This window comes from Carcharodon carcharias, chromosome 6 (genome assembly GCF_017639515.1).
Source record: "Carcharodon carcharias isolate sCarCar2 chromosome 6, sCarCar2.pri, whole genome shotgun sequence".
NCBI classification, from domain to species: Eukaryota; Metazoa; Chordata; class Chondrichthyes; order Lamniformes; family Lamnidae; genus Carcharodon; species Carcharodon carcharias.
In genome coordinates this window covers 27,342,306-27,368,389 of record NC_054472.1, presented here as the reverse complement: position 1 = coordinate 27,368,389, position 26,084 = coordinate 27,342,306, and the positions used below count along the sequence as shown (strand labels likewise).

General features: G+C 40.3%; 1 protein-coding gene across 2 annotated transcripts in view; it reads left to right on the top strand.

The window, feature by feature from the left end:
• rttn (rotatin) overlaps positions 1 to 26,084 on the top strand; it is a 218,535-nt gene that overhangs the window by 178,936 nt on the left and 13,515 nt on the right. For both annotated transcript variants that reach the window (XM_041190273.1, XM_041190274.1), the window contains 8 exons: positions 801 to 891; positions 1,784 to 1,937; positions 5,890 to 6,027; positions 7,231 to 7,448; positions 12,437 to 12,542; positions 24,453 to 24,550; positions 25,734 to 25,811; positions 25,920 to 26,046. In XM_041190273.1, the coding sequence (XP_041046207.1) occupies positions 801 to 891; positions 1,784 to 1,937; positions 5,890 to 6,027; positions 7,231 to 7,448; positions 12,437 to 12,542; positions 24,453 to 24,550; positions 25,734 to 25,811; positions 25,920 to 26,046 (1,010 nt within the window). The remainder of the gene's footprint in view (positions 1 to 800; positions 892 to 1,783; positions 1,938 to 5,889; positions 6,028 to 7,230; positions 7,449 to 12,436; positions 12,543 to 24,452; positions 24,551 to 25,733; positions 25,812 to 25,919; positions 26,047 to 26,084) is intronic.

Here is a 26,084-nt window from a genome sequence, read left to right as displayed (position 1 = left end):
GTGGACAGGCTCTGGGGAGGCAGGAGGTGAGTTATTCACTGCAGAATTCCTAGCCTCTGACCAGCTCTTGTTGCTACATTATTTATATGGCTGGTCCAATTCAATTTCTAGTCGATGATGACCCCCAGGAAGGTGATGGTGTGGGATTCAGCGATGGTAATGCCATTAAATGCCAAGGGTACATGGTTAGAATCTCCTCTTGTTGGAGGTGCTCATTGCTGGCACTTGTATGGCGTGAATGTTAATTTTCACTTATGAGCCCAAACTCTGTGCAGACATGAAACAAAAACAAAAATACCTGGAAAAACCCAGACTGCAGGTATTTTTGTTTTTGTTTCAGATTTCTAGCATCCGCAGTGTTTTGCTTTTATCTGTGTGCAGACATGGACTGTTTCAAGGTATAATATTAATCATTTAAGCCTTACCTCAAATATATTTTGTTAATCAGATAGTGAACTAGAAATACAAATTCTGCATTTGAGAACATATTTAACAGCTGTTTTGCTGCTTTTCTTAAATAACCTTGTATGTGTAATGTGTACCCAAGAATCTTTAAAAAGCCTACATCTGGTGAAATACATGAGTAACACTACATGAATTTGAGCTCAAATGCCATCACAACCCATAAGCATAAAAATCCTGTGATCTTTATTAAAGAAGACTTGTGTGAAATTTAAATACTTTGGACAGGTTGGGAGATTATTGGATGTTATGATATTCATACATATTTAGACAATATAAATGTTTCCACTAGACTGTTCTAACTTAATATCATTTTCCATGTCTTTGTTTTCTTAAAGTTTGGTAAATACTGGTTTACTAGAGAGGTGCCTGTGGGAGCTAGGCACGCCACTGACTCGTACAAACCACAACGAGGATATTAAAGCTCAGGTCAGTGTAATATACTACAGTTTCGGCCCTTGATATTTATATGAAGAAAGATCCTAGATCTAGAATTGAATTTCTACTACATCAACTTACTGCAGTATCTAAGAGGCAGAACCATCATCTCCATTACTCACTGCAACAGGCTACTCATCTCTCTCGTTTTGTGTGTGACTAATAAACTCCATTATTTGTCTTGAGGCTCATTGAAAAATTGGCAGTTTTTGTTTTGTGCTAGTCTGCAAATACTCTACCGTAGTCCAGCCTACTCCCATCCCAATTTTGTGGTGACAAAATCTCCCTCCTCAATCCCTGACTGTTCCCTGTAATTTCCTGCTTCTCAACTATTCCACGAATCCAAGTTGAAATGCCGCATTGGAACCTGTGTCAACATAATATTACTAGCCTCTATCTTTGTGCATCTAGCCTGCCTTAACAGTATACATGTCAGCATTGGTACAAACCGATTTCCTTTTTCCACTAGCACTAACCTGTTCTAACCCTCGACCAAAAAATAATTGAGAATTCCTACTCCAATATTCGACCTTGTTCTTTGAACCCAACTTTATGTTTTTGACAGTAAATGGATGTTTATTTGAAAATTAGGGCACATGCTGTGCATGCTTTCTGATGAGTCAGATTATTGCTCAAAGTGGAAATGTTTCAAATGAGCACAATTCTACTCTTGTATCTTGCATAAATAATAAGTTATCTTTCACATTTCACCAAGTTCTGCCATTTGCTTTTTATCCCATCACTTCATGCACAAAGGATCAATTTGAATGTCATGGGCCACAGTCCATTCACCAAACATGCGCAGTAGACTCTGTTTCCACTGTGGGATTTTTAAGTTGATATATTGTTGCACAGTGTCTATCATTATTGTTTTTCTCTGCAGGTTTTGAGCCACCTTCAGTACCTCTCCGCTCTTTCTGGACTATTTCAACCCTGTTTGATTTTGCATCAAGAGCACGTATTGCAGGATGACTTGTTAAAGCCATTGTTGTCAAATATATTTGCAGTACTTTGTATACGTTGCAAGGACTATTTTGGTAATGTACTTTAACTTTTCTTCATTCCAGAATACCCTTTTTTTTGCAAAAGGGAACTCATGTTTAACCAATTTATTGGAGTTCTTTGAAGGAGTCACATGTGCTGTGGACCAAGGGGAATCAGTGGATGTACCGTCCTTAGATTTCCTGAAGGCATTTGATAAAGTGCCACATCAAAGGTTATTGCAGAAAATAAAAGCTCATGGTGTAGGGGCCAACATATTGGCATGGATAGCAGATGGGCTAGCTAACAGGAAGCAGAGAGTTGGCATAAATAGGTATTTTTTCTGGTTAGCAGGATGTGACAAGTGGTGTGCGACAGGGATCAATGCTGGGGCCTCAGTTTTTTACAATTTATATAAATGTCTTGGATGAAGGGACCGAATGTTGCTAAATTTGCTGACAACACAAAAATAGGTAGGAAAGTAAATTGTGAAGAGGACGTAAGGAGGCTACAAAGTGACATAGGTTAAGTGAGTGCAAAGATCTGGCTAATGGAGAATAATGTGGGCAAACATGAAATCGTTCATTTTGGCAGGAAGAATAAAAAAGAAGCTCATTATCTAAATGGTGAGAGATTGCAGAGCTCTGAGATTCAGAGGGATCTGGGTGTCCCTACTATATAAATCACAAAAGGTTAGTATGCAGGTATAGCAGGTAATTAGGAAAGCTAATAGAATGTTATACAACAAAAACAAAGTGCTGGAAAACTCAGCAGGTCTAACAGCATCTGTGGAGAGAAAGACAGAGTTAACATTTCGAGTCCATATGACTCTTCAGAGACTCTTCTGAAGAAAAAGAGTCATACAGACTCAAAGCATTAACCCTGTCTTTCTCTCCAAAGACGCTGTTAGACCTGCTGAGTTTTTCCAGGATTTTCTGTTTTTGTTTCAAATTTCCAGCATCCGTGATACTTTGCCTTTTTTTATAGAATGTTATCATTTATTGTGAGGGGAATTGATTACAAAAGTAGAGGTTATGCTTCTGTTGTACAGGGCATTGGTGAGACCACATCTGGATCATTGTGTACAGTACTGGTCTCCTTCTTTAAAGAAAGCTGTAACTGTGCTAGAAGCAGTTGAGAGAAGTTTACTAGACTAATACCAGGAATGGCCGGATTGCCTAATGAGGAAAGGCTGGACAGGTTAGGCTTGTATCCACTGGAATTTAGAAGAGTAAGAGGTGACTTAACTGAAACCTTTAAGATCATGAGGGTTCTTGACAGGCTGGATATGGGTAGGATGCTTGTTGTTGTGGGAGAAACTAGAACTATGGGTCACTGTTTAAAAATAAGGGGTCGCTCATTTAAGACAGAAATGAGGAGAAATTTTTTTGGAGGGTTGAGAGTCTTTGGAATTCACTCTTCCTCAAAAGATGGTGGAAGCAGAGTCTTTGAATATTATTAAGGCAGAGCTCGATAGATTCTTGATTAACAAAGGGATGAAAGGTTTTCAGGGATAGGCAGGAATATGGGGTTGAGGTTACATTCAGATCAGCCATGATTTTATTAAATGGCAGAGCAATCTCAAGTGGCCTACTCATGCTCCTAATTCGTATGTTCGTATGGTTTCCAGTATATTTTTCCCAGTTATTGCAATATAAGTGCATGTGTTTCTCTTTTAAGAGAAAATTAAATTGGATTCGACTGGAAGGAAGTTACTCAGCTCATTGTTGTTAGTTTTACACAGTAAAATCTGCATCTCATGTTTATGCCTGACAAAACTAACTTTTGTCTTTTAAGTACCTTTGTGGTTTCTCTAACCTGTGACAGCAGAGATTGCACCTATGCTCCTTCATAAACTCAAAATGCTCCATAGGAATTGTTGAATACTTTCACGTATCACAGAAGTGTTGCAGTGCAGGAGGAAGCCATTTGGCCCATTGTATCTGCACAGGCTCTCCGAATGAGCATTTCACCTAGTGCCATTCTCCTGCCATCTCCCTGTAACCCTGCAGATTGTTCCTTTCTAAATAATTATCTAATTCCCTCTTGAATGCCTTGATTGAGCCTGCCTCCAGCACACTCCTCAGGCAGTGCATTCCAGACCTAATCATTTGTTGTGTGAAAACGTTTTTTCTCACATGCTAAGCATGAGCAGCTGCCACCATCACTTGAAGTTATATACTAAGCAAACAAAATATATTAAGGGTATCTGCAGTGTAGAATTATTCCTGTAGAATGACTAATTACTTTTGATATGATTTAAGAAATAAAAATAATAGGTTCTGTTTGCGACGCCTTTCACGTTGGAAGGCCTCGATGTATTTTACACAAGGAATTTGTGCCCAATATTAAATCTGTCAGTGAATGTGTTTTTAAACAAGTTAAAATCTCGCTCTTTATTTTTATTTCATTTAATTTTGAAGTGCAATGACTCTTGTTATGTAGGGCAGTTTATTGACTTGCACTTTAAATACTTCAGCATTTTGGTACTAAATCTTTGCTGAAGACATTTCAGTTTCCCCTGTGAAAGTTTTTCTTCCATGATGCATGTGGATAAACGTTCCAAGAAAATTGATTTTAGTTTTAAATCAGTTAGACCAGTTAGCTCAGCAGGTCAGGATATCCCAGGTGCATTGCTGGAAAAGTCTCTGCCTTTGCTTTTGTCCAACAGTTACAAGGTTCTTGCTACCTGTGTGGATGATGGCAAAGTCTGTAGGATGATATAGGAGCACATTCAAGTGGGTTTAGTGAAAAGGAATGCGATAGTGGTAGGGGACTGTATGTTCGGGGGGGGGTGGGATGGGGGGATAGACATTGTTTTCTACAGCTGCAACCGAGAGTCCCAAATGTTGTGCTGCTTGCCTGGTGCCAGGGTTAAGCACATCTCTTCGCTGCTGGAGAAGAACTTGGAGTGGACTTGGGAGGGGAAGAAGGATCAGATTGTCATGGGCCACATAAGAACTAATGACATAGAATGAAGGAAGAGGTCCATTGAGTGAGTTTCAGGAGCTAGGGTTAGAGTTAATAAGCAACATAAAGATAATTTCTGGGAGTGATAACAATCAGAAAATCATAATATGATTAAGGCAGAATCAGCGTGCTTTTTTGAAAATGAAATCATGTTTGACACATATGTTAGAGCTTTTTGAGGATGTAACTGGCAGCGTAAATGAAGGGGATGTAATGGGTGTACTGTATTTGGGATTTCAAAAGGCACTTGATAAGGTGCCACACACAAGGAAAGGGGTCGTGGGATTAGAGATAAAATGTTCACTTGGATAGAAGATTGATTAAAAAATATAAAACAGGGAGTAGGAATAAACAGTTCACTTATTACTATTGAGGAGACCTCAACAAGGTAGATGCTGAGAGGATGTTTGCCCTGGCTGGAGAGTCTAGAACCCGGGACACGGTCCCAGGATAAGGGGTTGGTTATTCAAGACTGAGATGAGAAATTTCTTCATTCATAGGGCTCAGAATCTTTGGATTCCTCTACCCCAGAGAGCTATGAATGCTCAGACGTCAATTATATTCATTCAATAAAATTTTGCACTCAAAGAGACTCATGGAATATGGGAATTGGATGGAAAGTGGAGTTGAGGTCGAAAATCAGTCATGATCTTATTGAATGGTGGATAGGCTCCAGGGGTCCAATGGCCTATTCCTGCTCCTGTATCTTTGTTTTGACAATGCTTGGCTTGCCAGATTTTTGTAATTAGTTTTTACTAAGGACCTCAAATATTGCAAACGAACAAAACAAGTTTGGAACTATAATAGAGTTCAGGAGACAACTGATTATTAATTCTGTAAGCAGATGTGGATGTTTGTTGTGCTCTTAGCGCTTGCTTTTAAATAGAATACTAAACATTAACAAAGGGTTTTGCAAAAATAGTTTAAAGTCAAAACGTGACATGTTTATTGTTACCCAGCAGTGGCTCTTAAAAGTTGGGAACCTCTTTTTAAACTAGTGACTTTTCAATGCTGAGCTAATAACAATCTGTGTTTTAGACTGTGAGGTAACATCTACCATCTATCAAGCATGGACAGACCTGTTTATCCTTTTGAACACAATTCTACGGAAAAGTGGTCAGGATGCGTTCCCAGCAGTCATTGCTGCAATGGCAAAGCAGTGGACTGCTCTCACAGGTAATATAAACCAGCTAATGTGTGTGTTTCATGTATCCTGGAGGCCAGATTTTCGCCTTGGGTACTTAGATCATGTGGGCACCACTGATATTAATGTAGCATTTCCAAGTGTGTGTCTTGCAATAAAATATTTTAGAAATAAATTTGAATTGTGTAACTAATTTTGAATCCATGCTGAAAAAGTATTATTCCTATTGATTTTTTCCATATTTAAATGTACAATTAATATTGCACAGTTTGAAATTAACAGCATAACAGATTTGGTCTGTTACTGCACACACAATCACTAGCCTATCCCTGCTGCAACTTTTCACATGATATAGGAACAAGTTAGTCACTTAAAACCTATCGATCTGAGATATTGAGGCTTATTTAAAAGTTAGTTTTGATTTGAACAAACTGAACATAAGTTACAAAGATGATGCATTGTAAGCAGCAGACCGCTTATAGCTCTGAGTAGATCTCTAATTCAACACATAGAATATTGATGTGTCACCTACCCCTGCTTTTCTTAAAGCTTTCCTTGTAATTAATCTCAAGGGTGAAATTCATCATTTTAAGCACCTGTAATTTAATATGCAGCACTGCAGGAATATTTTGATACATTTTCTGATTAGTTTTCTCATTTAACAGTTGCACATTGAGTATCAAAATTGTCATTTGTTAAAATTCTTATACCATTTGTAATCCTTTTTGAAAAGAGAGCAAGAATTTCTCTCCATTCATTGTAGGGTTTTTTTACACAAACTTATCAAAGTTAGTTTTGAATTGTCATTTTTCCTCAGAATTTTCTGCTCCCTCCTGCCCTCAAGGTGTCAACTTTCGCTGGAGCATGCTTGCATGGATACGGGCAACTCTTTGCTATGTATATGTATGCTATTCTTGTATAAACCATGAAAGAGAACATTTGTGGGCTGCTCAATTATGGCAGGCATAACAACAGAGCCTTCCTCTTTTCAGTCACCGTCTATATCTAGAACTTTCAGCTACAGATTGTCATACAGTGATTAGCCGCAGAAACTTGCCCTGAATATTCTGGAAGCCCCAGATCCATTTGTAGCTTCCCAATTATTCTCTGACTAAAACCAGCTAATTTAACATCAATGCAAGATTAAACTTCAGCCTTTTTTGGTCTGTATGGTTTAATACTGTACTAAGGGAATTAAGTTTGCATTGTTTAATGAATATTTATTTGTCTTTTAGATACAATTTCCTTGTGCATTCAGCAGTCTATCACCAGACCTAGTTTGTATGAGGTATCCTTACAATTCATTTCTCTCCTTCTGACTGAAGAGGGAAAGAGGCAGCTCCAAATTGGAGCAGTAAGCCACTCAATCAACTCTCTGACTCTTACTAAGCTTTTAGATGGAAATGAAAGGGATGAATCATCAGGCAGTCAGCTCTGTGAGAGCATATTAAAGGTACTCTACGAATTCCAATGCAAATTAATTGTAGTTATTTTGAATGTGTGAAGAAACTAAATTAACTAATATAAGTACAATATTTACAATTAATCTGCTTAGCTTTAGTTGCAGAACTGAATTATTGCAAAGTAGCAATACAGACCTGTTTAAACTTCAGCATCAAAAATTCCAGGCAAATCATACTTTGAGGATTATAGTTGATTTTATTGGTGTTTTGATCTCTAGACCTCCAGACACGGTGAACTTGTCAAGTTGAGGTATGAACAAGAAGACTCGCTCCAGTGTCAGCCATGGATCAGTTAACAGCACTCTTGTTTCTGAGTCAGCAGTTGTGGGTTGAAGTCTCTCTCCAGAGGCTTACGCACAAAAATCTAGGCTGACCCTGCAGTGCAGCGCTGATAGCATTGCACATTGGAGGTGCTCTCCTTCAGATGAGACATTAAACTGAGGTCCTGTCTGCTCTCTCTGATCAACATGAAAGCTCCAATTGTACTATTTTAAAGAATACCATGGAAGTTATTTCCAATGTTGTGCACAAATTTGTGCATATTTCCTATGTTACAGAGTGACAATGCTTCAAAAGTACAGTATTGGCTGTAAAACACTTTGGGATGTCCTGAGGCTGTGAATGTTGCTATAGCAATGCAAGTTTTGTTTCATTTTTTTTCTTTTTCCAATCTCGTGCTTCAGAATGGACACTGATTTGGTACTACATTGTCCCACTCCAGAAAGAATTTGAGCACAGTGCATAATATAGCAGTCATTAACTTCAAGCTGCATACTGAACAAATACAAAACCACACTGACTTAACTACTCTTCCTCATTGGTGTGATGCAGAATTGTATCTGCCTGCAATTTGAAGCAAATGGCTCCAAAGATTTTTCCCAGGAGTAGAACCAGGTCAATGTGGGTATTTGAAAAGCTGTTATCTGTATTTGTGAACAGAGTCTTGTTCTCTCATCATCTCTGATCTGTTAAAATTCTGCAAAGAACTAAATAGTGCACATAGCTCTGATTTTCAGATTTCAATTTTAGATGTAAAAATTCTTGCCTTTCCAACATATTATGAAAGTACTGTGTCCAGATGTTGCTGTAGAATTAACACTAAAGCTAACATTGCTCATGATTCTTTATGTAGAAATCAAATAATTTCCACGATTGAACATGCAAATTAACTGCAGAAATTAGAAAATGCTGTCTGAGATACCCTGCTCCTCCAAAAGTAACAGTATCTTGTTGAGAGACTCATCATTCAAATATATTGTATGATATGCAATGACTGTGCAAGATAGGATTAAAACTCCTTAAAAAATTGGGCCTTGTTCAGTCCAATGTATGCAGCCTTTTAATGGCGAGATAAGTCTTAATTATTGCCAAACAACCTCTCTGGCACTGAAAAGTAACTTCGTGTGGTGATTCCTTCAGATTTTAGTTATTGGAAATTTTAAAAATATGTGCATTTCTACTTTTTCTCTGTCTTTATCTTATCTCTTTCTTTCCCTCTCAGTATCACTCTCTGTATTTGATTTGACATTGAATTAAATATTCTAACTAATACTTGCTGGTTCAGACCCTGTGCTCAGTAGAGATTCTTCAATCTGAGTTACACAGTTGCGTGCCTGTTTACACAGGTCCCAGATACTTTTTAGAGCAAGCTGCACTTTTTGATTCCTTAATTTACAATCTAAACCAGTATAAGAGCCCATTGAAGGTGTGTGGGAGTGCAAGTGTGATGAACAGCTGTCACTGCTCATTTACCACTGACTGCAAAATCTAGCCAAATGAATATCGAGCTTTAGAGAAAGAAAGACTTGCATTTGTATAATGCTTTCAGCTAACTCTAAGCTAGTCACCAATAAATTCAGTAATGAATTCGGAAGAAACCTCTTTATCCAGAGTATGTCTGAAATGTCTACAATTATTCAGCTGTTTGAGACTGCACTAACATGGTTTCATCTTTATTTGTCCAGTCATAGTCAGAAAATCACCTGCAAAGGCTTCTCTTCCTGAGTCCCCCAAGTAGTTAAGCTGGTGCTGGCTGAAACCATTATTTAAACTTTGTATTCACTTTATACTGTACTTATCACCTTTAAGGTTAGAGTTCAAAACAACATCCCTCCTGATGTGCTTGTTTCAGTATCTGCCATTTAGTGCATTTGAAATCTGTTCCACTGGGGGAGCCTGAACATCTCTTATGAAGTTATGAAGGGTGGATTCGTCCCAGACTTGCACTAAAACGCTGTTTTACTCGCTGGCCGCAATGGTGATTTCTCACACCGTATCGTCACAAACCTGCCGCCTTAATTATGCATTCCCAGGAAACACACATTTTGATGGTGGGCAGGCTCTCATTCGCCCGCCATGCCGTCACTTCACCACTTCATCACACCAGGCACCATATTTGAAGCACTGCTGCGTGCACACCTCTCGGTGCTTCCAACCCAAGTCTCCTCACTGCATGTCATCATCATCCTCCACAAATCTAACAGCTATGAGGGCCTCCTGAGCGTGCCTGCATCATCTGGCCAGTGCAAGGGCTTCATCGTCGTCATCATCATCGCCTTCGAGGACCTCTTCACCCTCTTGACCATTGGCCTCATCCTCATCGGAGCAGACCTCCAGTTCCTCCATCTCTCCTCAGCCAGCTCCTCTCCCCGTTGCAGCACCAGGCTATAAAGGCACAGCAGACGACGATGATGCGTAACATCCACTGAGGACTACATTGCAGGCCTCCACCAAACCAGGTAGCGGAACCTCGTTTTCAGCATCCCGATGGTTTGCCCCACCAAGTTGCATTTGCAGCATGAGTCTCATTATGCCTTCGTTCTGCTGCAGTCTGAGACTGACGCACATCAGCCACATCCTCCGCGGGTGGCCCTTGGAGCCATCGCTGCAGCCTCTGGACTCTAAAATACGTCAGGGATCTGTGACTGACTGAGAATGTAGGATTCATGCACATTCCCTGGAAACCGTGCACAGACCTGCAGGATGCGTTTGTGGTGGTTGCACACCAGCTGCACATTCAGCGAATGGAATCCCTTGTGGTTAACTTAGTTGATCCCTTGTTGCGACAGATCTGAGCACCACATAAGTACAGTCGATGGCGCCCTTCACCTGTAGGAATCCTGAGATTAGGCAAATCCAATCGCTTTTGCATCCTGGCTCTCCTGGTCCCAGGCAAAATGCACAAAGTTGTGTGCCCTCAGGAAGAAGGCATCCATGGCCTCATGGATGTATTTGTTGGTGGAGGCTTGTGATATCCCACAGAGGTCACCTGTGGAGCCCTGAAAGGAGCCACTGGCATAAAAATTGAGGGCTGTGGTCACTTTCACGCCCACTGGCAGTGGACGCCCTCCATGTCCCATGGTGCCAAATCCTGCAGTAGCTGGCAGATGTGACCAACTAGTTTTCCAGACATGCAGAGTCTTTGGCAAAACTGGTTCTTGGTCACCTGCAGGAATGAAAGGTGGTATCTATAAGACCCTGGGTCTAGCTAGGCGCCAACCAGCGACAGCTTGCTGTGGCTTCAGTGGTGTGTGTGCGGAAGCCTCAGTTGCCCCTTCATTCTGAGCATGCCGCTCCTCCCTCTGTGCATCTAGGCACCTCAGCCGCCCTCTTCTTCATCGTCTTCACTCTGTGTATGCCACGAGGCATACAGCTCGTTCACCAGGCTCCATGCTCCTGATGTACTCCTGCAGGATAAAAGAGAGAGATGCATGGATTAGCATGGGTGTTCTAAGAACCCCTCTTGGTTAAGTCTGAAGGCCCCTTAACACCTCCTGGAGAGTACTGGCCGTCACTTGGATGGCCAGAGATTAATGCGCTGCATTGCTGACCAAAACTCCACCCACCTCCGTCCCACTCCACCTGACTGATTGGCAGCAGTTTTGTCCACTGGACTGCATGCTGTGCTCTCAGCTCAGGCGCAGGCATTCTCCTTACCCACTGGTAAGGCTGCACTGTTACCTTGAACCATGGGGGAGACTCGTCCAAACCGGGATGGTGACATTGCAAGGGGCTGTAAATGCCTCCATCAGTCACTGCCCCATGGCCAGCTTTAGCAAGGAGAATGTACGACAGCTCATCCAGCTGTTCTGCAGTCCACTAAAAGGCTCATTAGTTTGCAGTTTGTGCCTGAGGGGTGAAAAGCTCTGGAGCACTTGTGGCACTTTCATGCCTCTGCGTTGCTTGAGTGGGCAGATAAGCAATACTTGGCCATCCCCAGATAGCCCTGCAAAATCTGTTCAGTGATGAACTGCTTAGAATTTCTCTGGTGTGCAGTGCTTAGAAAAATTCAGATCCTTTATTTAGACATACATCAGTTCATCTCAACTTCTTAAATGTATAGACTGATTTAAGAGATTGAGAAAAATTGACACAGAACCAGTACTGTGGAAGACATTGTAACATTATAGGGGCTGTTAGTATGAATTAAAATACATACCCCTACTTGTTCCAGGAACATGCGTGGGAAAAATAAATTCTCTCCGAAAACATCAAATATTCAGTGAAGACTGATGGAAGTAAAAGCCCAATTAGACAAAAAGTCACTGAAGCCATTAATGAGGGATGGACAGCATCTACCTATTTGTTTAGCTGCTGAAATTGTAATGATCATCAAATGTAATCCAATTGCCAAGCAAATGTGACTACTGAGAAAATCAGTTTAAAAATAAATTCTCTGGATTAGTTACTTGCTTTATATTCTTTTTGCCCTTGCAATAAGCTTGTGTTTAATTGTCTGTACATTGATAGATTCCATTGTATTTTCTGAGTGGAGGCAAGTACTGTTAAATATTTGAGTAACAAAAGGAGACTTAAAGAGGATCTGTGTTTTGAAAATTACAAAGGATATAGAGCTAGCTGAAACCAAAATAAAATAAGAAAAAGAAATATTGAAATTTCTACTTGAGTATTATGAGAAATATATTTTTCAGTCGCCTGTGGTTGATTTAGTTGTGGCTTTTCCATTTTTTTTTTGCAGAGCTATGAAGGTAAATCGTCTGACGATAATCACAGAAAGGTTGCGGCGAGTGCTCTAACAGCATTGCTTCCTGTAAGCATTTGTGCCCAGAAGCATGCCTTGCAGGGTAAGTCATAAAAATATTCCAGTGCACTTGTAAAATTAATCTTGAGCTGCCTTTAACTGGATTATCTAAACATGGAGTGATCAGCAAAGTAATGAGATATATGAACTAAAAAGGCTATGTTCGAATCCACCTTAAGCTCATAGCATCAATAGCCATCCTCTCCAATGACTATTAAAGATCACAAGTGAAATGAATTGTAACTTCTCAATCTGTTTACCAGTGGTCATGAGTTTGTAGTTCATATGTGCCAGTAATAAGGCCATAACAGCTTGGATACAAGAAGAATAAAAAGGGTATTCAGACCTTGCGAGAACTGATCTTTCTGGTCACCTGCATGCATGATTCTTAAAGCTGGTCACTTACTATCATTTATAAATTGGTTATAGAAGGGAGTGGTAGAAGAAGGAAAAGGAAATATCTTCATTCATTATCCTTCATAAATTTTGAGAATAGAACCTAGCATTGATAGGATCCAAAGCAGCAACATTCTTATGTGATGCTAAAACGTATTACATGCGTAATGTCATAAGTAGTTCCAAGATCTGTGATATTTCACTAATTGATTTTTCCTGAAGCTTCTTTGTTCTTTGCATTTATACTTCTCAGCCACAATAGTTTAGGAAACACAAATAGTGACCAAACATCACAGTTGAATGAGAAGTCAAATATTATGTCTGGACCTGAAGACATTGCAATTGACAACTTGGTTTTTTTGAAGCTGCTGACTGTAAGCCAGGCTCTTCTTTCTTACTAATATTGAGATCATTCAGTTGCCTCTGCCACACCACCCTTCCCCGTAGCCTCCAGAGAAACCCTCCTGCCATTGAACTGAACCCACATCTTTCACTAGTTTCACTCCCATTTTCCCTCATGCCCTGTCTGAGCTCATGACACCCACCTCCTGCTTGCTTAACCACATTTGCACGAATCATGCAACTTCCTTTGATAGCCACATGCTAATTACGAATGATTCCACTTGCTCAAATGTTGTCTCCCTCCATTTCAAAACAGTCATCATTATCCTTAAATAAACCAACCCAGAACTTATCTGTCTTTGAAAACTGCCTGCCAACCCATCTCCAACTTCTCTCTCTTCTCTATGTTGTCAGCTTCCAGATCCAAGACCATCTTTCCTACAACTTTATGCTCGAGTCTCTCTAATCTGGCTTCCCACCCCCACCTGCCACAGCACTGAAAAGGACTTAATCAGTCACAAATTAAGTTTGCTGTGAACATTTCCATGGGGCATTGTTCCGCTTTGCCTTTCTCAACCTTTCTCTAATTTTTGGCATGGTTCACCTCACAGTCCTCCGACAGTGCCTCCCCCATGTCCACGTCAATGGATCTGCCCTTTGAGTTCCACTCTCTCCTATTCAAACATAGCCAGGTCATCTCCAGCAATGAGCTACTTTTTCTTCCCCCACACTGTTACCTCTGGGGTCTCCCAAGGATATACCCTTGACCTACTCCTTGCCTGCTACATGCTGTCGCTTGGTGATATCATCCTAAGACTTGGGCCACGTTCCACATTTGTACTGACGATACCCAACTCTGCCACTCCACCACCTCTCTCAATCCATCCACTGCTCCACCTTGTAAAACTGCTTGTCTGAGATCTGGATATGGATGAGCAAGCGATTCCTCGAATTAAACATTGAGAAAACCAAGCACATCATTTTCAGCCATGCCACAAACTCCTTCTCTGCACTTAACTTCCTCCAGTACTACAGCTACCTGAGAACTCCGCATTTAGCCACTGGTATATCCTCCATTCCTTTTGCCTGGCCATTGTCTTTCATGTCTTCAACTGTCTATATCCTTTGCTCTGAATTCCTCTGCCTAAACCTCTGTGGCTCTCCTTTTCCTTTAAGACCCATCCTTAAAACCTCTTTTACCAAACTTTTAATGACATGTACCCACCCCGTCAAAATATCTTCTCTTTGACTCGAAGTACGTTTTTGAAGTATGTTTCTATGAATCACCTTTATCTTCATTAAAAGCATTAAATAAAAGCAAATTTTGACTGCCTTGCAATCTTTAATTAGTTCAGGATATCCACTGATGGAGCTTATAACACAAAATGGAAAAGGTTTGAGTGATTATGTTCAAATTCAGTTAATGCTGACTTAGTGTACAACTGAATTTATTTGGTCTGTTTCTTGTAGTGTTGAACTGTTATTTTGGTTCTGGCTCCGATAGTATGTAATGTACCCTGAGGTACCTTTAGTGTCTGGTGGACATTAATTCAGAATTAATTCTATTTGAGTTCACATTATCATTTTATACTCTCTCACCTATTTCAGATTGTATTTTTTAAGGATCTCCCTTTTTTTATTCATTCATGGGATGTGGGCTTTGTTGGCTGCGTCAGCATTTATTGCCCATCCCTAGTTGCCCTTGAGAAGGTGGTGGTGAGCTGCCTTCTTGAACTGCTGCAGTCCATGTGGTGTGGGTACACCCACAGTGCTGTTAGGAAGGGAGTTGCATGATTTTTACCCAGCGACAGTGAAGGAATGGTGATATATGTCCAAGCCAGGATGGTGAGCGACTTGGAGGGGAACTTCCAGGTGGCGGCATTCCCATCTGTCTGCTGCCCTTGCCCTTCCAGATGGCAGTGATCATGGGTTTGGAAGGTGCTGTCTAAGGAGCCTTGGTAAATTCCTGCAGTGTAGCTTGTAGATGACGCACACTGCAGCTACTGTGCATCGGAGGTGGAGGGATTGAGTGTTTGTGGATACAGTGCCAATCAAACGGGCTGCTTTGTCCTGGATGGTGTCAAGCTTCTTTAGTGCTGTGGGAGCTGCACTTATCCAGGCAATTAGAGAGTATTCCATCACACTCCTGACTCGTGCCTTATAGATGGTGGAAAGGCTTTGGGGAGTCAGGAGGTGAGTTACTTGTCGCATGATTCCTCATCTCTGACCTGCCCTTGTAGCCACAGTATTTATATGGCTAGTCCAGTTCAGTTTCTGGTAATGGTAACCCCCAGGATATTGTTAGTGGGGGATTCAGTGATGGTAATGCCAAGATGAGATGGTTAGATTCTCTCTTGTTGGAGCTGGTCATTGTGTGGTGCGAGTGTTACTTGCCACTTGTCAGCTCAGTCCTGGATATTGTCTAGGTCTTGCTACATTTGGACATGGACTGCTTCAGTATCTGAGGAGTCGCGAATGGTGCTGAGCATTGTGCAATCTTCAGCGAACATTCCCACTTCTGACCTTATGATGGAAGGAAGGTCATTGATCAAACAGCTGAAGATGGTTGGGCCAAGAACACCTGTGGAACTCCTGCAGTGATGTCCTGGTGCTGAGATGACAACTGCAATCATCTTCCTTTGTGTTTGGTATGAATCCAACCAGTGGAGAGTTTTCCCCGATTCCCATTGACTCCAGTTTTGCTAGGGCTCCTTAATGCCACACTGTGTCAAATACTGCCTTGATGTCAAGGGCAACCATTCTCCCCTCCCCTCGCAAGTTCAGCTCTTTTGTCTATGTTTGAACCAAGGCTGTAATGAGGTCAGGAGCTGAGTGGCCCTGACGGAATCCGAACTTGGGCGTCAGTGAGCAGGTTACTGCTAAGCAAGTGCCGCTTGATAGCACTGTTGATGACCCCTTGCTTTACTGATGATGGAGAGTAGACTGATGGGGTGGTAATTGCTGGATTAGATTTGTCCTCCATTTTGTGTACCAGACATACCTGGGCAATTTTCCACATAGCCAGGTAGATGTCAGTGTTTTAACTGTACTGGAACAGCTTGGCTAGGGGCACGGCAAGTTCTGTGTCCAGTTAGGATCTCATTTTCCAAATGATTATTCATCAAAGGTACTGTATCCACCGTTCAGATTTGTTCAAACAACTGGGTTTAAATTCCTTTCATTGAAAACTACATTATTGTTAACATTTGTATCAATTTGTAAAGTCAGTGCTGTGCAAGGCTTTATTGTAAATCAACTCATTTGATTTGTCACTTCAGTAGAGTGATCCTCAGGACTCACCCAAATATTTAACTCAAAGCTACTTCCATATTTAAATTGAATCAGAAAATTGTCCTCAAATCATTTGATCCTACTTTGAACGAGTCAGAAGTGGAATGACATTTCCACTAAGATCTTTATTTCCACTGAGGCCTTTTAACAGTTATTCATTTTCTGTAATGCAAGAACTCAGACAATTGGTTGGTAAGCAGCAGATTGCAATGTGATTGGTTAAGTGTATCGTACGTTCTACCATCTTGCAGAGGAAAAGCACAGGCAAGTTAATGACAGTTCCATCTATTCCAGATAATTTTCCCATTTGGGAAAACTGTTGCATGTTTACTAAACATTATCATGTAGATTTAATTGCCATTATAGCATCTTTAATGGATCAACTCCAGTTCCTACACATGAGCTTCCCTTTTCAATTTTGCTCAAATTTGATATGCACAAACGAGGTGTAAGGATGCAGAGTGAAGATTATATATTATCTACCTAATAGGATCTTTGCCATTCTTTCACTGATATGCATTCTTCATATAGTATAAGCATTCTCATACATCCCTCCCAGTCTCAGAGAGCTACCATTTTATTTTGGAGAGGTTGTAAAGATCTTATTTTTAATTTTTCTTGGCTTTAAAATTGGACTGTGGCTTTGAAAAAACTATCATGTCTGCACTTGAAAGTGTTGTTTGCTGGAACAGGATGAGGAATATCTACAATGTTGCTATCCTGGTATATAGGGTACCATAAGAGAACAGGATAGTGCCAGAAAAGAGTTCTGGACTAGGAGGAACTGCCTAACAACAGCATTTTAATTGGCTCTTGACCGGGTAACCTGGGCTTTGTGTGGTAATCGTGCAGGCAGAACAGCTCCTAGCCTGCAAAGTGGAAAGACCTGAAATCCCTCTCCTGGGTTTGTAAGATTCCAGCAATTCTGCCATAATAGCTAGCTGGCTATCCCTCACATCTCTATAACCTGTTTTCTCTGAAAGCTCCTGTCAAGAGGAAAAAGGGAAAAATCACCAGTAGAGACATTGAAAAACAAGTTTTTCAACCAGTGAACCACAGATTGGAAGTGCTGGGAAACCATCTCATGTCATCAACAACAAACTGCAAGGAAGTTGGAAGACATCAACCATGTGTGTGTGTGTAAGAAGGGGTAGAGTTTCAGCTATTCAGTTAGCAGTTCATATTTCTTTCTTTTGCCGCTGGTTAAAGACAGTTTGTGCAATAAACAGTTATTTACTTATTAAGTTTGTAAACCTGGTGCTCATATTCTGTTAACCTAAATTAAACGGTTAGGTAGAATTGGGGCAATCTGGTTGTTTGGTCAAACTTCACATTTGTCAGGCATCAGGGAACAGTGGGGCTCGATATTACAGTTCATTATCCCCTGTGAGCCGTAACAAAGTGTGGGGGCTTGAATCCAGGATATTTTGCAACAAAAGATAACAACGATTTGGGTGTAGATTTAGTTAGTAATAAGATCTAAAAGGAAACACCAGGTTTGTACTATCAAAAATAAGATGGCACTGGAAACTGCTAAAATCTTCCTACAAGTGGAAGAGATGCCCCTGACCATTTTACAAGGGATCCCAAAAGCCAGGTTAATTGAATTGGCAAGTAAATTAAGAGTAGGATTTGCTGCCAAAGCTAGGAAACCAGAGATAATCGAAGAGATGGCGCAGCATTTAAAACTGGAAGGAATATCCAAGAGATTGAGTTCTCCAAGGGGCGGTTCATTGGAATGGGCTCAGGTTCATTTGCAAATGAAAAAATTGGAACTAGAGGCAGCAGAAAAAGAAGGCATTCCAAAGGGAACAGGCAGGATTCCAGGTGAGAGAGAAGGATAAAGAAAGATAATTCCAGCTTAGAATGCTGGCAGTTAAAAAAGAGACACCAGGAGGTGAGGCAGGACTTATGTCCAGCTCAGAATCCAGTGGGGAGATGTTTAAATTTGTACATGCTCTTCCAAAATTTTAAGAAAGAGGTGTTGAAGCCTTCTTTATTTCACTTGAGAAGATAATTAAACAGATGAACTGGCCAAAGGACAACTGGACATTGCCCATGCAGAGCAAATTGACAGGTAGAGCACAGGAAATTTATGCTTCACTGTCAAATTTCTAGGGACTATGATGTGGTGGAAAAGGCCATTTTGAGTGCATGTGAGTTAGTCCCTGAAGCATACAGACAAAAGTTTCAAAATTTAACGGAACAGCCTGGGCAAACTTATATTGAATTTGAAAGAGTTAAGCAAAGTCGTTTTGACAGGTGGATATGAGCATTAGGAGTTGAAACTACCTATGAAGTTCTCAGACCCTTTTCTTGGAAGAATTTAAAAACTCCCTACCTTCTGTAATAAGAACCCACGTTGAAGACCAGAGGGTTGCAACTGCTAGACAGGCAGCAGTAATGACTGATGATTATGAGCTGATCCATAAAACTAAAACTTTTTTCCATCTCCCCCATAAATTTGAAAAGGATAGAAAGTGGGAGAGTGAAGAGGAGGCAGGTAACCAGGGTAAAGAAAGCTGGAAATACCTTGAGATCCCCTCCCCAGATCAGGAAGGAAATAAGGTGCTGAGGATGGAGGTGAAACTCGAAGGCCTAAGTGTTTCCATTGTAATAAATTGGGACATATTCATTCAGAATGCTGGAAGTTGCGAGGGAAGCCAATAGGATTTATTGGAGTTCATAAGAGTGAGCCCAAAAAGGGAGCTCAAAAAGAAAATGCCACAGACCAAATTGTAGCTTTAACTACAAATAAGGGTCTGGAGATAAACACTGCTGTGAATGCAGGTGAAGTAAATAAAGTAGATGAGAGGATATAAAGGGTTTTTGTCTAAAGGAAAGATAACCCTTTTTTCATCAAATGATGCAGCTAAACTCATAACTATATTAAGGGACACCGGAGCTACTAAAACGTTTTTGCTGGAGAAGGACCTAGTTTCCCTTCCAGAGAGTTTAATGAAAACTAAAGTATTGGCAAATGGGATAAATAGAGAGTATATCCTGGTTCTATTATATAAAGTGCAATTGGAAAGTGAATTTTTTTGTCTAGGTCGGTGGTTGTAGGAGTGGTTAGGAAATTTCCCTTGGATGGAGTTGATTTACTCCTGGGGAACGATTTGGCAGGAGTGAAGGTTATAGCTTTGCCCATAATTATGGAAAGTCTGAGGAGGCTAAAGAGACCAAACTGTTACAAGAACAAGTTTTTTCCATCATGTGTAGTGACCAGAGCAATGGCTAAGCAAAGTCCATCACCAGAGGTCAAAGGAATACCATGATCAGATGTTAGAGTAACCGAAAATTTCTTCAAGGATGAGAATAATTCAAAGGAAGTGTTTAGCATGTCTTCCTTAATTGAGGCTCGGAAAGCAGATCGAGAGTTAAACAAGTTAGCACAGTCAGCTCACACTGAAGTTGAGGCTGAAGGAGTTCCAGAGCGCAATTATCTTAGAAATGGAGCTCTGGTGAGGAAGTGGAGACACCCTCACAGACCTGCGGATGAGGAATGGATGGTTGCTCATCAGATAGTGGTACAGCCCAAATATCGTAAGGAGATATTGCGAGTAGTACATGAAATCCCAATGGCAGGACATGTAGAAATACGGAAAACCCAAGCATTGATAAACAGGCTTCATAAGGACATAATTCAATTTTGTAAGACATGTCATACATGTCAGGGAGCAGGTAAACGCCAGTGTGTAATTACACCAGCAACTTTAATACCCATACCAAGTTTTGAAGAACCATTCAGTTGGGTATTAGTAGATTGTGTAGGACTAATACCCAAAAGAAAAGGAGAACATCAATATATCTTTACAATCATGGATATGACCACCCGATTTCCAGAAGCTATTCCTTTAAGGATGATTGCAGCTAAGATGGTAGTGGAAAAGTTAACTCAGTTTTTCACTTGTTATGGCCGACCAATTGAAATACAATCTGACCAAGGTTCTAACTTCATGTCTAAGATTTTCTAGGACATAATCAGCAATTTGGGTATCAAACAACTAAACTTTAGCACTTATCACCTGCAGACACAGGGAGCTTTAGAGAGATATCATCAGACTCAAAACCATGATTAAGATCTATTGCCATGTACACCCACAGGATTGGGACAAAGGATTAGATTTCTTACAATTTGCTACCAGAGATTCTTCTAGTGAATCTACTGGATTTAGTCCATTCGAATTGATCTGTGGTTATGAAATAAGAGGCCCATTAAAATTGATTAGAGAAAAGTTCCTGAAGCCGAAAGATGAATCCTCCATGTTGGATTACATGTCCATATTCCTGGAAAGACTCGCAGGAGCACTTAAAGTAGCACAAGAGCACTTGAAAATTTCCCAAGCCAAAATGAAAGAATGGGCAGACAAAACATGCTACATTTAGAACATTCCAAGCAGGAGACAAAGTATTGGCATTGTTACCTTTGCAGGGTGAACCCCTGAAAGTGAATTTCAGTGGCCCCTACAAAATAGCTAGGAGAGTTCATGCAGTGACTTATCTGATAGATACTCCTGAGCATAGGAAGAAGAAACGGTTATGTCACATAAACATGTTTGAACAGTTTCATTGCAGAGGAGATGATCAGAAAGAGCAAGTGTGCTAGGTGGTTGGAGTAGTGGAAAATGACAACAGTAAAAGGTAGAAGGAGAAATACTGTGCAAAATGAACCACCTACAATTTAACTAGCCAATACGAAAATAATGGGACAGTTAGACATTGTGTTCTCGTATTTAGAGGAAGGACCACGGAAAGATTTAATAAGGTTACTTAGGAAGTATAAGGAAATTTGTAGGGGTACACTTGGATGTACTACGTTAACTAAACATGATGTGGACGTAGGAGCCTCAGTGCCAATAAAACAACATCCATATCGGTTGGGCTCAAATAAATGAGCTCAGGAACAGAAATCAAATATATGCTGGAAACTAAATTGATTGAGCCCAGCCAAAGCAGCTGGAGCTCACTGGTCGTGTTTGTTCCTAAGCCGAATGGATCCACTCAATTTTGTATAGATTATAGGAAAATGAATGTAGTAACAAGGACACATTTGTACTCAATTCCTCGGTTAGAGGATTGCATCGATAGGGTGGATAATGCTTCATTTCTTTTTAAAATTGATCTATTAAGGGGGTACTGGCATGTGCCATTAACATCAAAGGCTAAAGAAATATCCACCTTTATTACACCAAGTGGACTGTGTCAATGTCTAGTCATGCCGTTTGGGTTTAAAAACGCCCCAGCTACATTCCAGAGACTTATGCATCGAGTCGCAGCTGAAGTACCTTTTTTTATAATTCATCCACGGGATGTGGGCTTTGCTGGCTGGGCCAGCATTTATTGCCCATCTCTAGTTTCCTTTGAGAAGGTGGTGGTGAGCTGCCTTCTTGAACTGCTGCAATCCATGTGGTGTAGGTTCACCCACAGTGCTGTGAAGAAGGGAGTTCCAGGACCCAGCTACAGTGATGGAACACCGACATATTTCCTTGAAGTACCTAACTGTGTGGTTTATTTAGATGATGCTGTCGTATATAGTGACACATGGGAAGATCATGTAAAGCAATTAAAGGACCTATTTAAGCAATTGCTGTTGGCTGGTTTAGCCATAAATCTGGCCAAAAGCGAACTTGCAAAAGCAAGGGTAACTTACCTTGGTCACATTGTCGGACAAGGGCAGGTGTTGCCAAGAACAGCAAAAGTGAACGCTCTAATAGAATTTTCCATTCCTAAAACCAAATGAGAAATTGAAGTTTTTGGGAATGTGTGTATTTTATAGGAAGTTTGTGCCTAATTTCCGCATAAAAGCTGTACCTCTAACCAATTTGTTAAGAAAACGGACAAAAGAGGTATGGTCAACAGAATGCCAAGTGGCCTTTGAAAAGCTGAAGGCAGTCCTGATAAATGAACCCGTGTTGGCCTCTCTTGACTTTGCCAAACTTTTTAGGATGGCAACTGATGCTAGCGACTTGGGGTTATGTACGGTCCTATTACAAGGTGATAAATTAGGGATAGAGAAGCCGGTGGGGTACTTTTCCAAGAAACTAAATCAATAGCAGAGGAAGTACTGTACAATAGAAAAAGAAACTCTAGCATTGTTGTTGTCTCTTCAAAACTTTGAAGTTTACGTCCGACACAATAACAAAGAAACACTAATCTACATTGACCATAATCCGCTGGCTTTAATTGAAAAGTTTAAAACTTGAAATGTGAAACTGTTTAAATGGAGTCTGTTGTTTCAACCATTCAATGTAAAGATTGTTCACATTGCATTCCCATTAAAGATAATGTGATGGTGGATGCATTGTCCTGGGTATAAATTACTGAAATAAGTGTAAGGGGGATGGATGAATGAATGTAAGTCTCATGTTTTGTTGTCCATGTGTCACATAGCTTATGATGAAACAAATTTTTGAAATGGTGTTTCATCTCTTTTAAGGGTGGAGGCATGTAAAGAACCTATTTTTTTATTTTTCTTGGACTATGGCTTTAAAAAACTACCATGCCTACAGTTGAGAGACATGATCACTGGAACAGGATGAGCAATATCTACAATGTTGCTATCCTGGAAAATAGGGTGCCATAAGAGAACAGGATGGTGCCGGAAAGGAGTTCTGGACTAGAGGGGGATCTGCCTTTTAATTGGCTCTTGACCAGGTGACCAGGGTTTTGTGTGGTAACAATACAGGTAGAACAGGTCCCAGCCTGCAAAGAAGGAAGACCTGAAACCTTCTCTCCTGTGTTTGTAAGATTCCAGCAATTCTGCCATAATAGCTAGCTGGCTATCCCTCACATCTCTGTAACCTGCTTTCTCTGAAAGCCCCGGTGAAGAGGAATAGAGGAAAAATCACTGTTAGAAACATTGAAAAGCAAGTTTTTCAACCAGTGAACCACAGACTGGAAGTGCTGGGAGACCACCTCATATCGTCAACAACAAACTGTAAGGAATTTGGAAGACATCAATCAAAATCAACCCATCTAATCCTGTACTCCAGATTGGTGCAATTGAACTATTTTATCTTGCCCTTAAAATCTGTGTGTATTTGTTCAATAAATTTATTAAGTTTACAAACCCAGTGCTCGTATTCTGTTAACCTAAATTAAACAGTTAGGTAGAATTGGGGCAATCTGGTGGTTTGGTCAAACTTTTCACATTTGCCGCAGCTTGGGGAACAGTGGGGTTTGATATTACCAAGCACTATCCCCAGTGAGTCGTGATGGCTGGAGTTTGTTTCAGGCTGATACAAAGGTGGAACTCTACAGCACAAAATTAAAACCTGTTCAAATATGTCGGTTTTATGTTTCACAGGGCTTCTTATTCATCAAAAGCACCCATTATACTTGGAGCAGTGGATTAGCACACTGTCCTTCCTGTTTTTGCCTTACAATCTTAGTGAATTGGTAAATATGATTGATGTGGGAAATAGAATATACCACATTTGTGCAAGAAAAAAAAATCCTTGGATTGGATTAAGGCTTATTCTTGAGGCAGTAAATGGGGAGCTTTTCCTTGATGTGGACATCTCTGACTCTGATAGGGACAAACTGGAGGAGATGCACTTTATTACACCACAATGATATCCCACAAATATCACTCCAAGAAAAATCTGTTTTGGGAATTAATTTCAGCATACTCTCTTCAATGCTGAAGATTTCAATAGAAAAATAGTTATGCTTATTTCATAATATATTTGCATAACAAATGTACTGGTTCTATACATCACCTCTTATTTCCAGTGTATATCATAAATTAAAATTTAGTTTGAGGTAATTTTTGCAGATGTATAAGAATTTCTGTCAGTTGAAAACATACATTGAGCATAACTGAATATATGAAAAATTAAATATTTTGCAAGATTGAGATCAAATAACCATGGGCAATTATTTTGTCTGGTTAATATTTTTAGTATTCCTCCTTGTTTAGCTGGCCTTGTTGACAGCTGTATAGAACAGATGAAGCATACCTATGTGCAATTCAACTTAGATTCGCTGAGACCTGGAAAAGTGATCCAAAGGAAAAAGGTAAGCATGGAGTCAAGAAAAGCAAATAATTTAGTAAACACATTCAAGAAAAATGTTTAATGACCAAGCCCTGCTACAAAAACATTAAGGTGTTTGCGGTAACTATGGTTTTATCTGATGTGTAGTATACCTTTAAGAAGAATGTTACAAAGGAAGATCACAAAATCTTGTGTAACAATAGTGGAGTAGTGCAGGTTAACTCTAGTTAGTTAGTAGTTAGTTGGAAGTCAGTCTGCAAGTGAGCAGTAGAAGTATGTAGATAGAGTTTGGTGTAGCTGCTGAGTACCTTGTAAATAAACAGAATGTGGCCCACCTAAGAAGTGTCTGCAGAACTACTCCATCTAAAGTACCAACTTGGTCACCCCGCAACAAGCGTATGTGACTCTCAAGTCACAACAATGTTATACTTAACTAGTTCAATGATTTTAATTTTAAAGATTCCTGATGCACTGTTGGTAATTTCTTGGCATGTCTCTCTTTTTAGTTAGGAGAGGTGGTAGCATAGTGGTATTGTCACTAGATTAGTATCCCAGAAGACCCAGGGTAATTCTCTGGGGACCCGGGTTCGAATCACACCACAGCAGATGATGAAATTTGAATTCAATAAAAATCTGGAATTAAAAGTCTGACGATGACCATGAAACTATTGCCGATTATCGTTTAAAACCCATCTGGTTCACTAATGTCCTTTAGGGAAGGGAATCTGCTGCCCTTACCTTGCCTGGCCTGCATGTGACTCCAGATCCACAGCAATGTGGTTGACTCTTAAATACCTTCTGAACATTAGAGATGGGCAATAAATGCTGGCGTAGCCAGCGACACCCACATCCCATAAATGAATAAAAAAAAAATATTCATAGCTGGTCCAAGTTGATTCACATTATCCCTAAGGAGATATTGTATTTGCTGAACAGCAAAATTCCTTGAGACCAGGGGATTTCACATGTGCTCATCTGATTGAAGTTCACTATGCCTCATGCTAGTTTGCCTCTGTGCTTAGAAAAATCCCTTTTAGCTAATTACTGTGCATTTTTTAAAATCCACACATCATTTTGCTAACATTTTTCAAGTTGAATTGTGTATGTGTTTTATTTATAAAGTAGCAAATATAACAATACATAATTTGTCACTTGTTATTCATGTTTCATAATTATTCGCATAGCCTATTTATGTCTAAACACAGGATGACAGTCTTACTAGAGAGCTGAAAATGGTGATGCAGTTGCTGAGGAATTGCTTGTATCACAATGTTGAATGCAAAGTAAGTCTGGTGCCAAAATAATGCATTCATTGGTAAGAGTTCTTAATTACTGTTTGCATAATCGTTCAAACTGAGAGGTTCCTCTTCTGCCCCCACTTTTTCTTATAGGTTGCAGCGTCTGATGCTCATCTTGTGAGTGCAGTTTATTCACTTTGGCCCTGGTTTTTAATGGATGACACATTGATGTTGGCAGCTCTGAAACTGTTATGTGTCTACACAGCAAACCTGCCGGCATGTGAGTAGAGCTAATGAACTGAGGAAGGCCCGTGATTA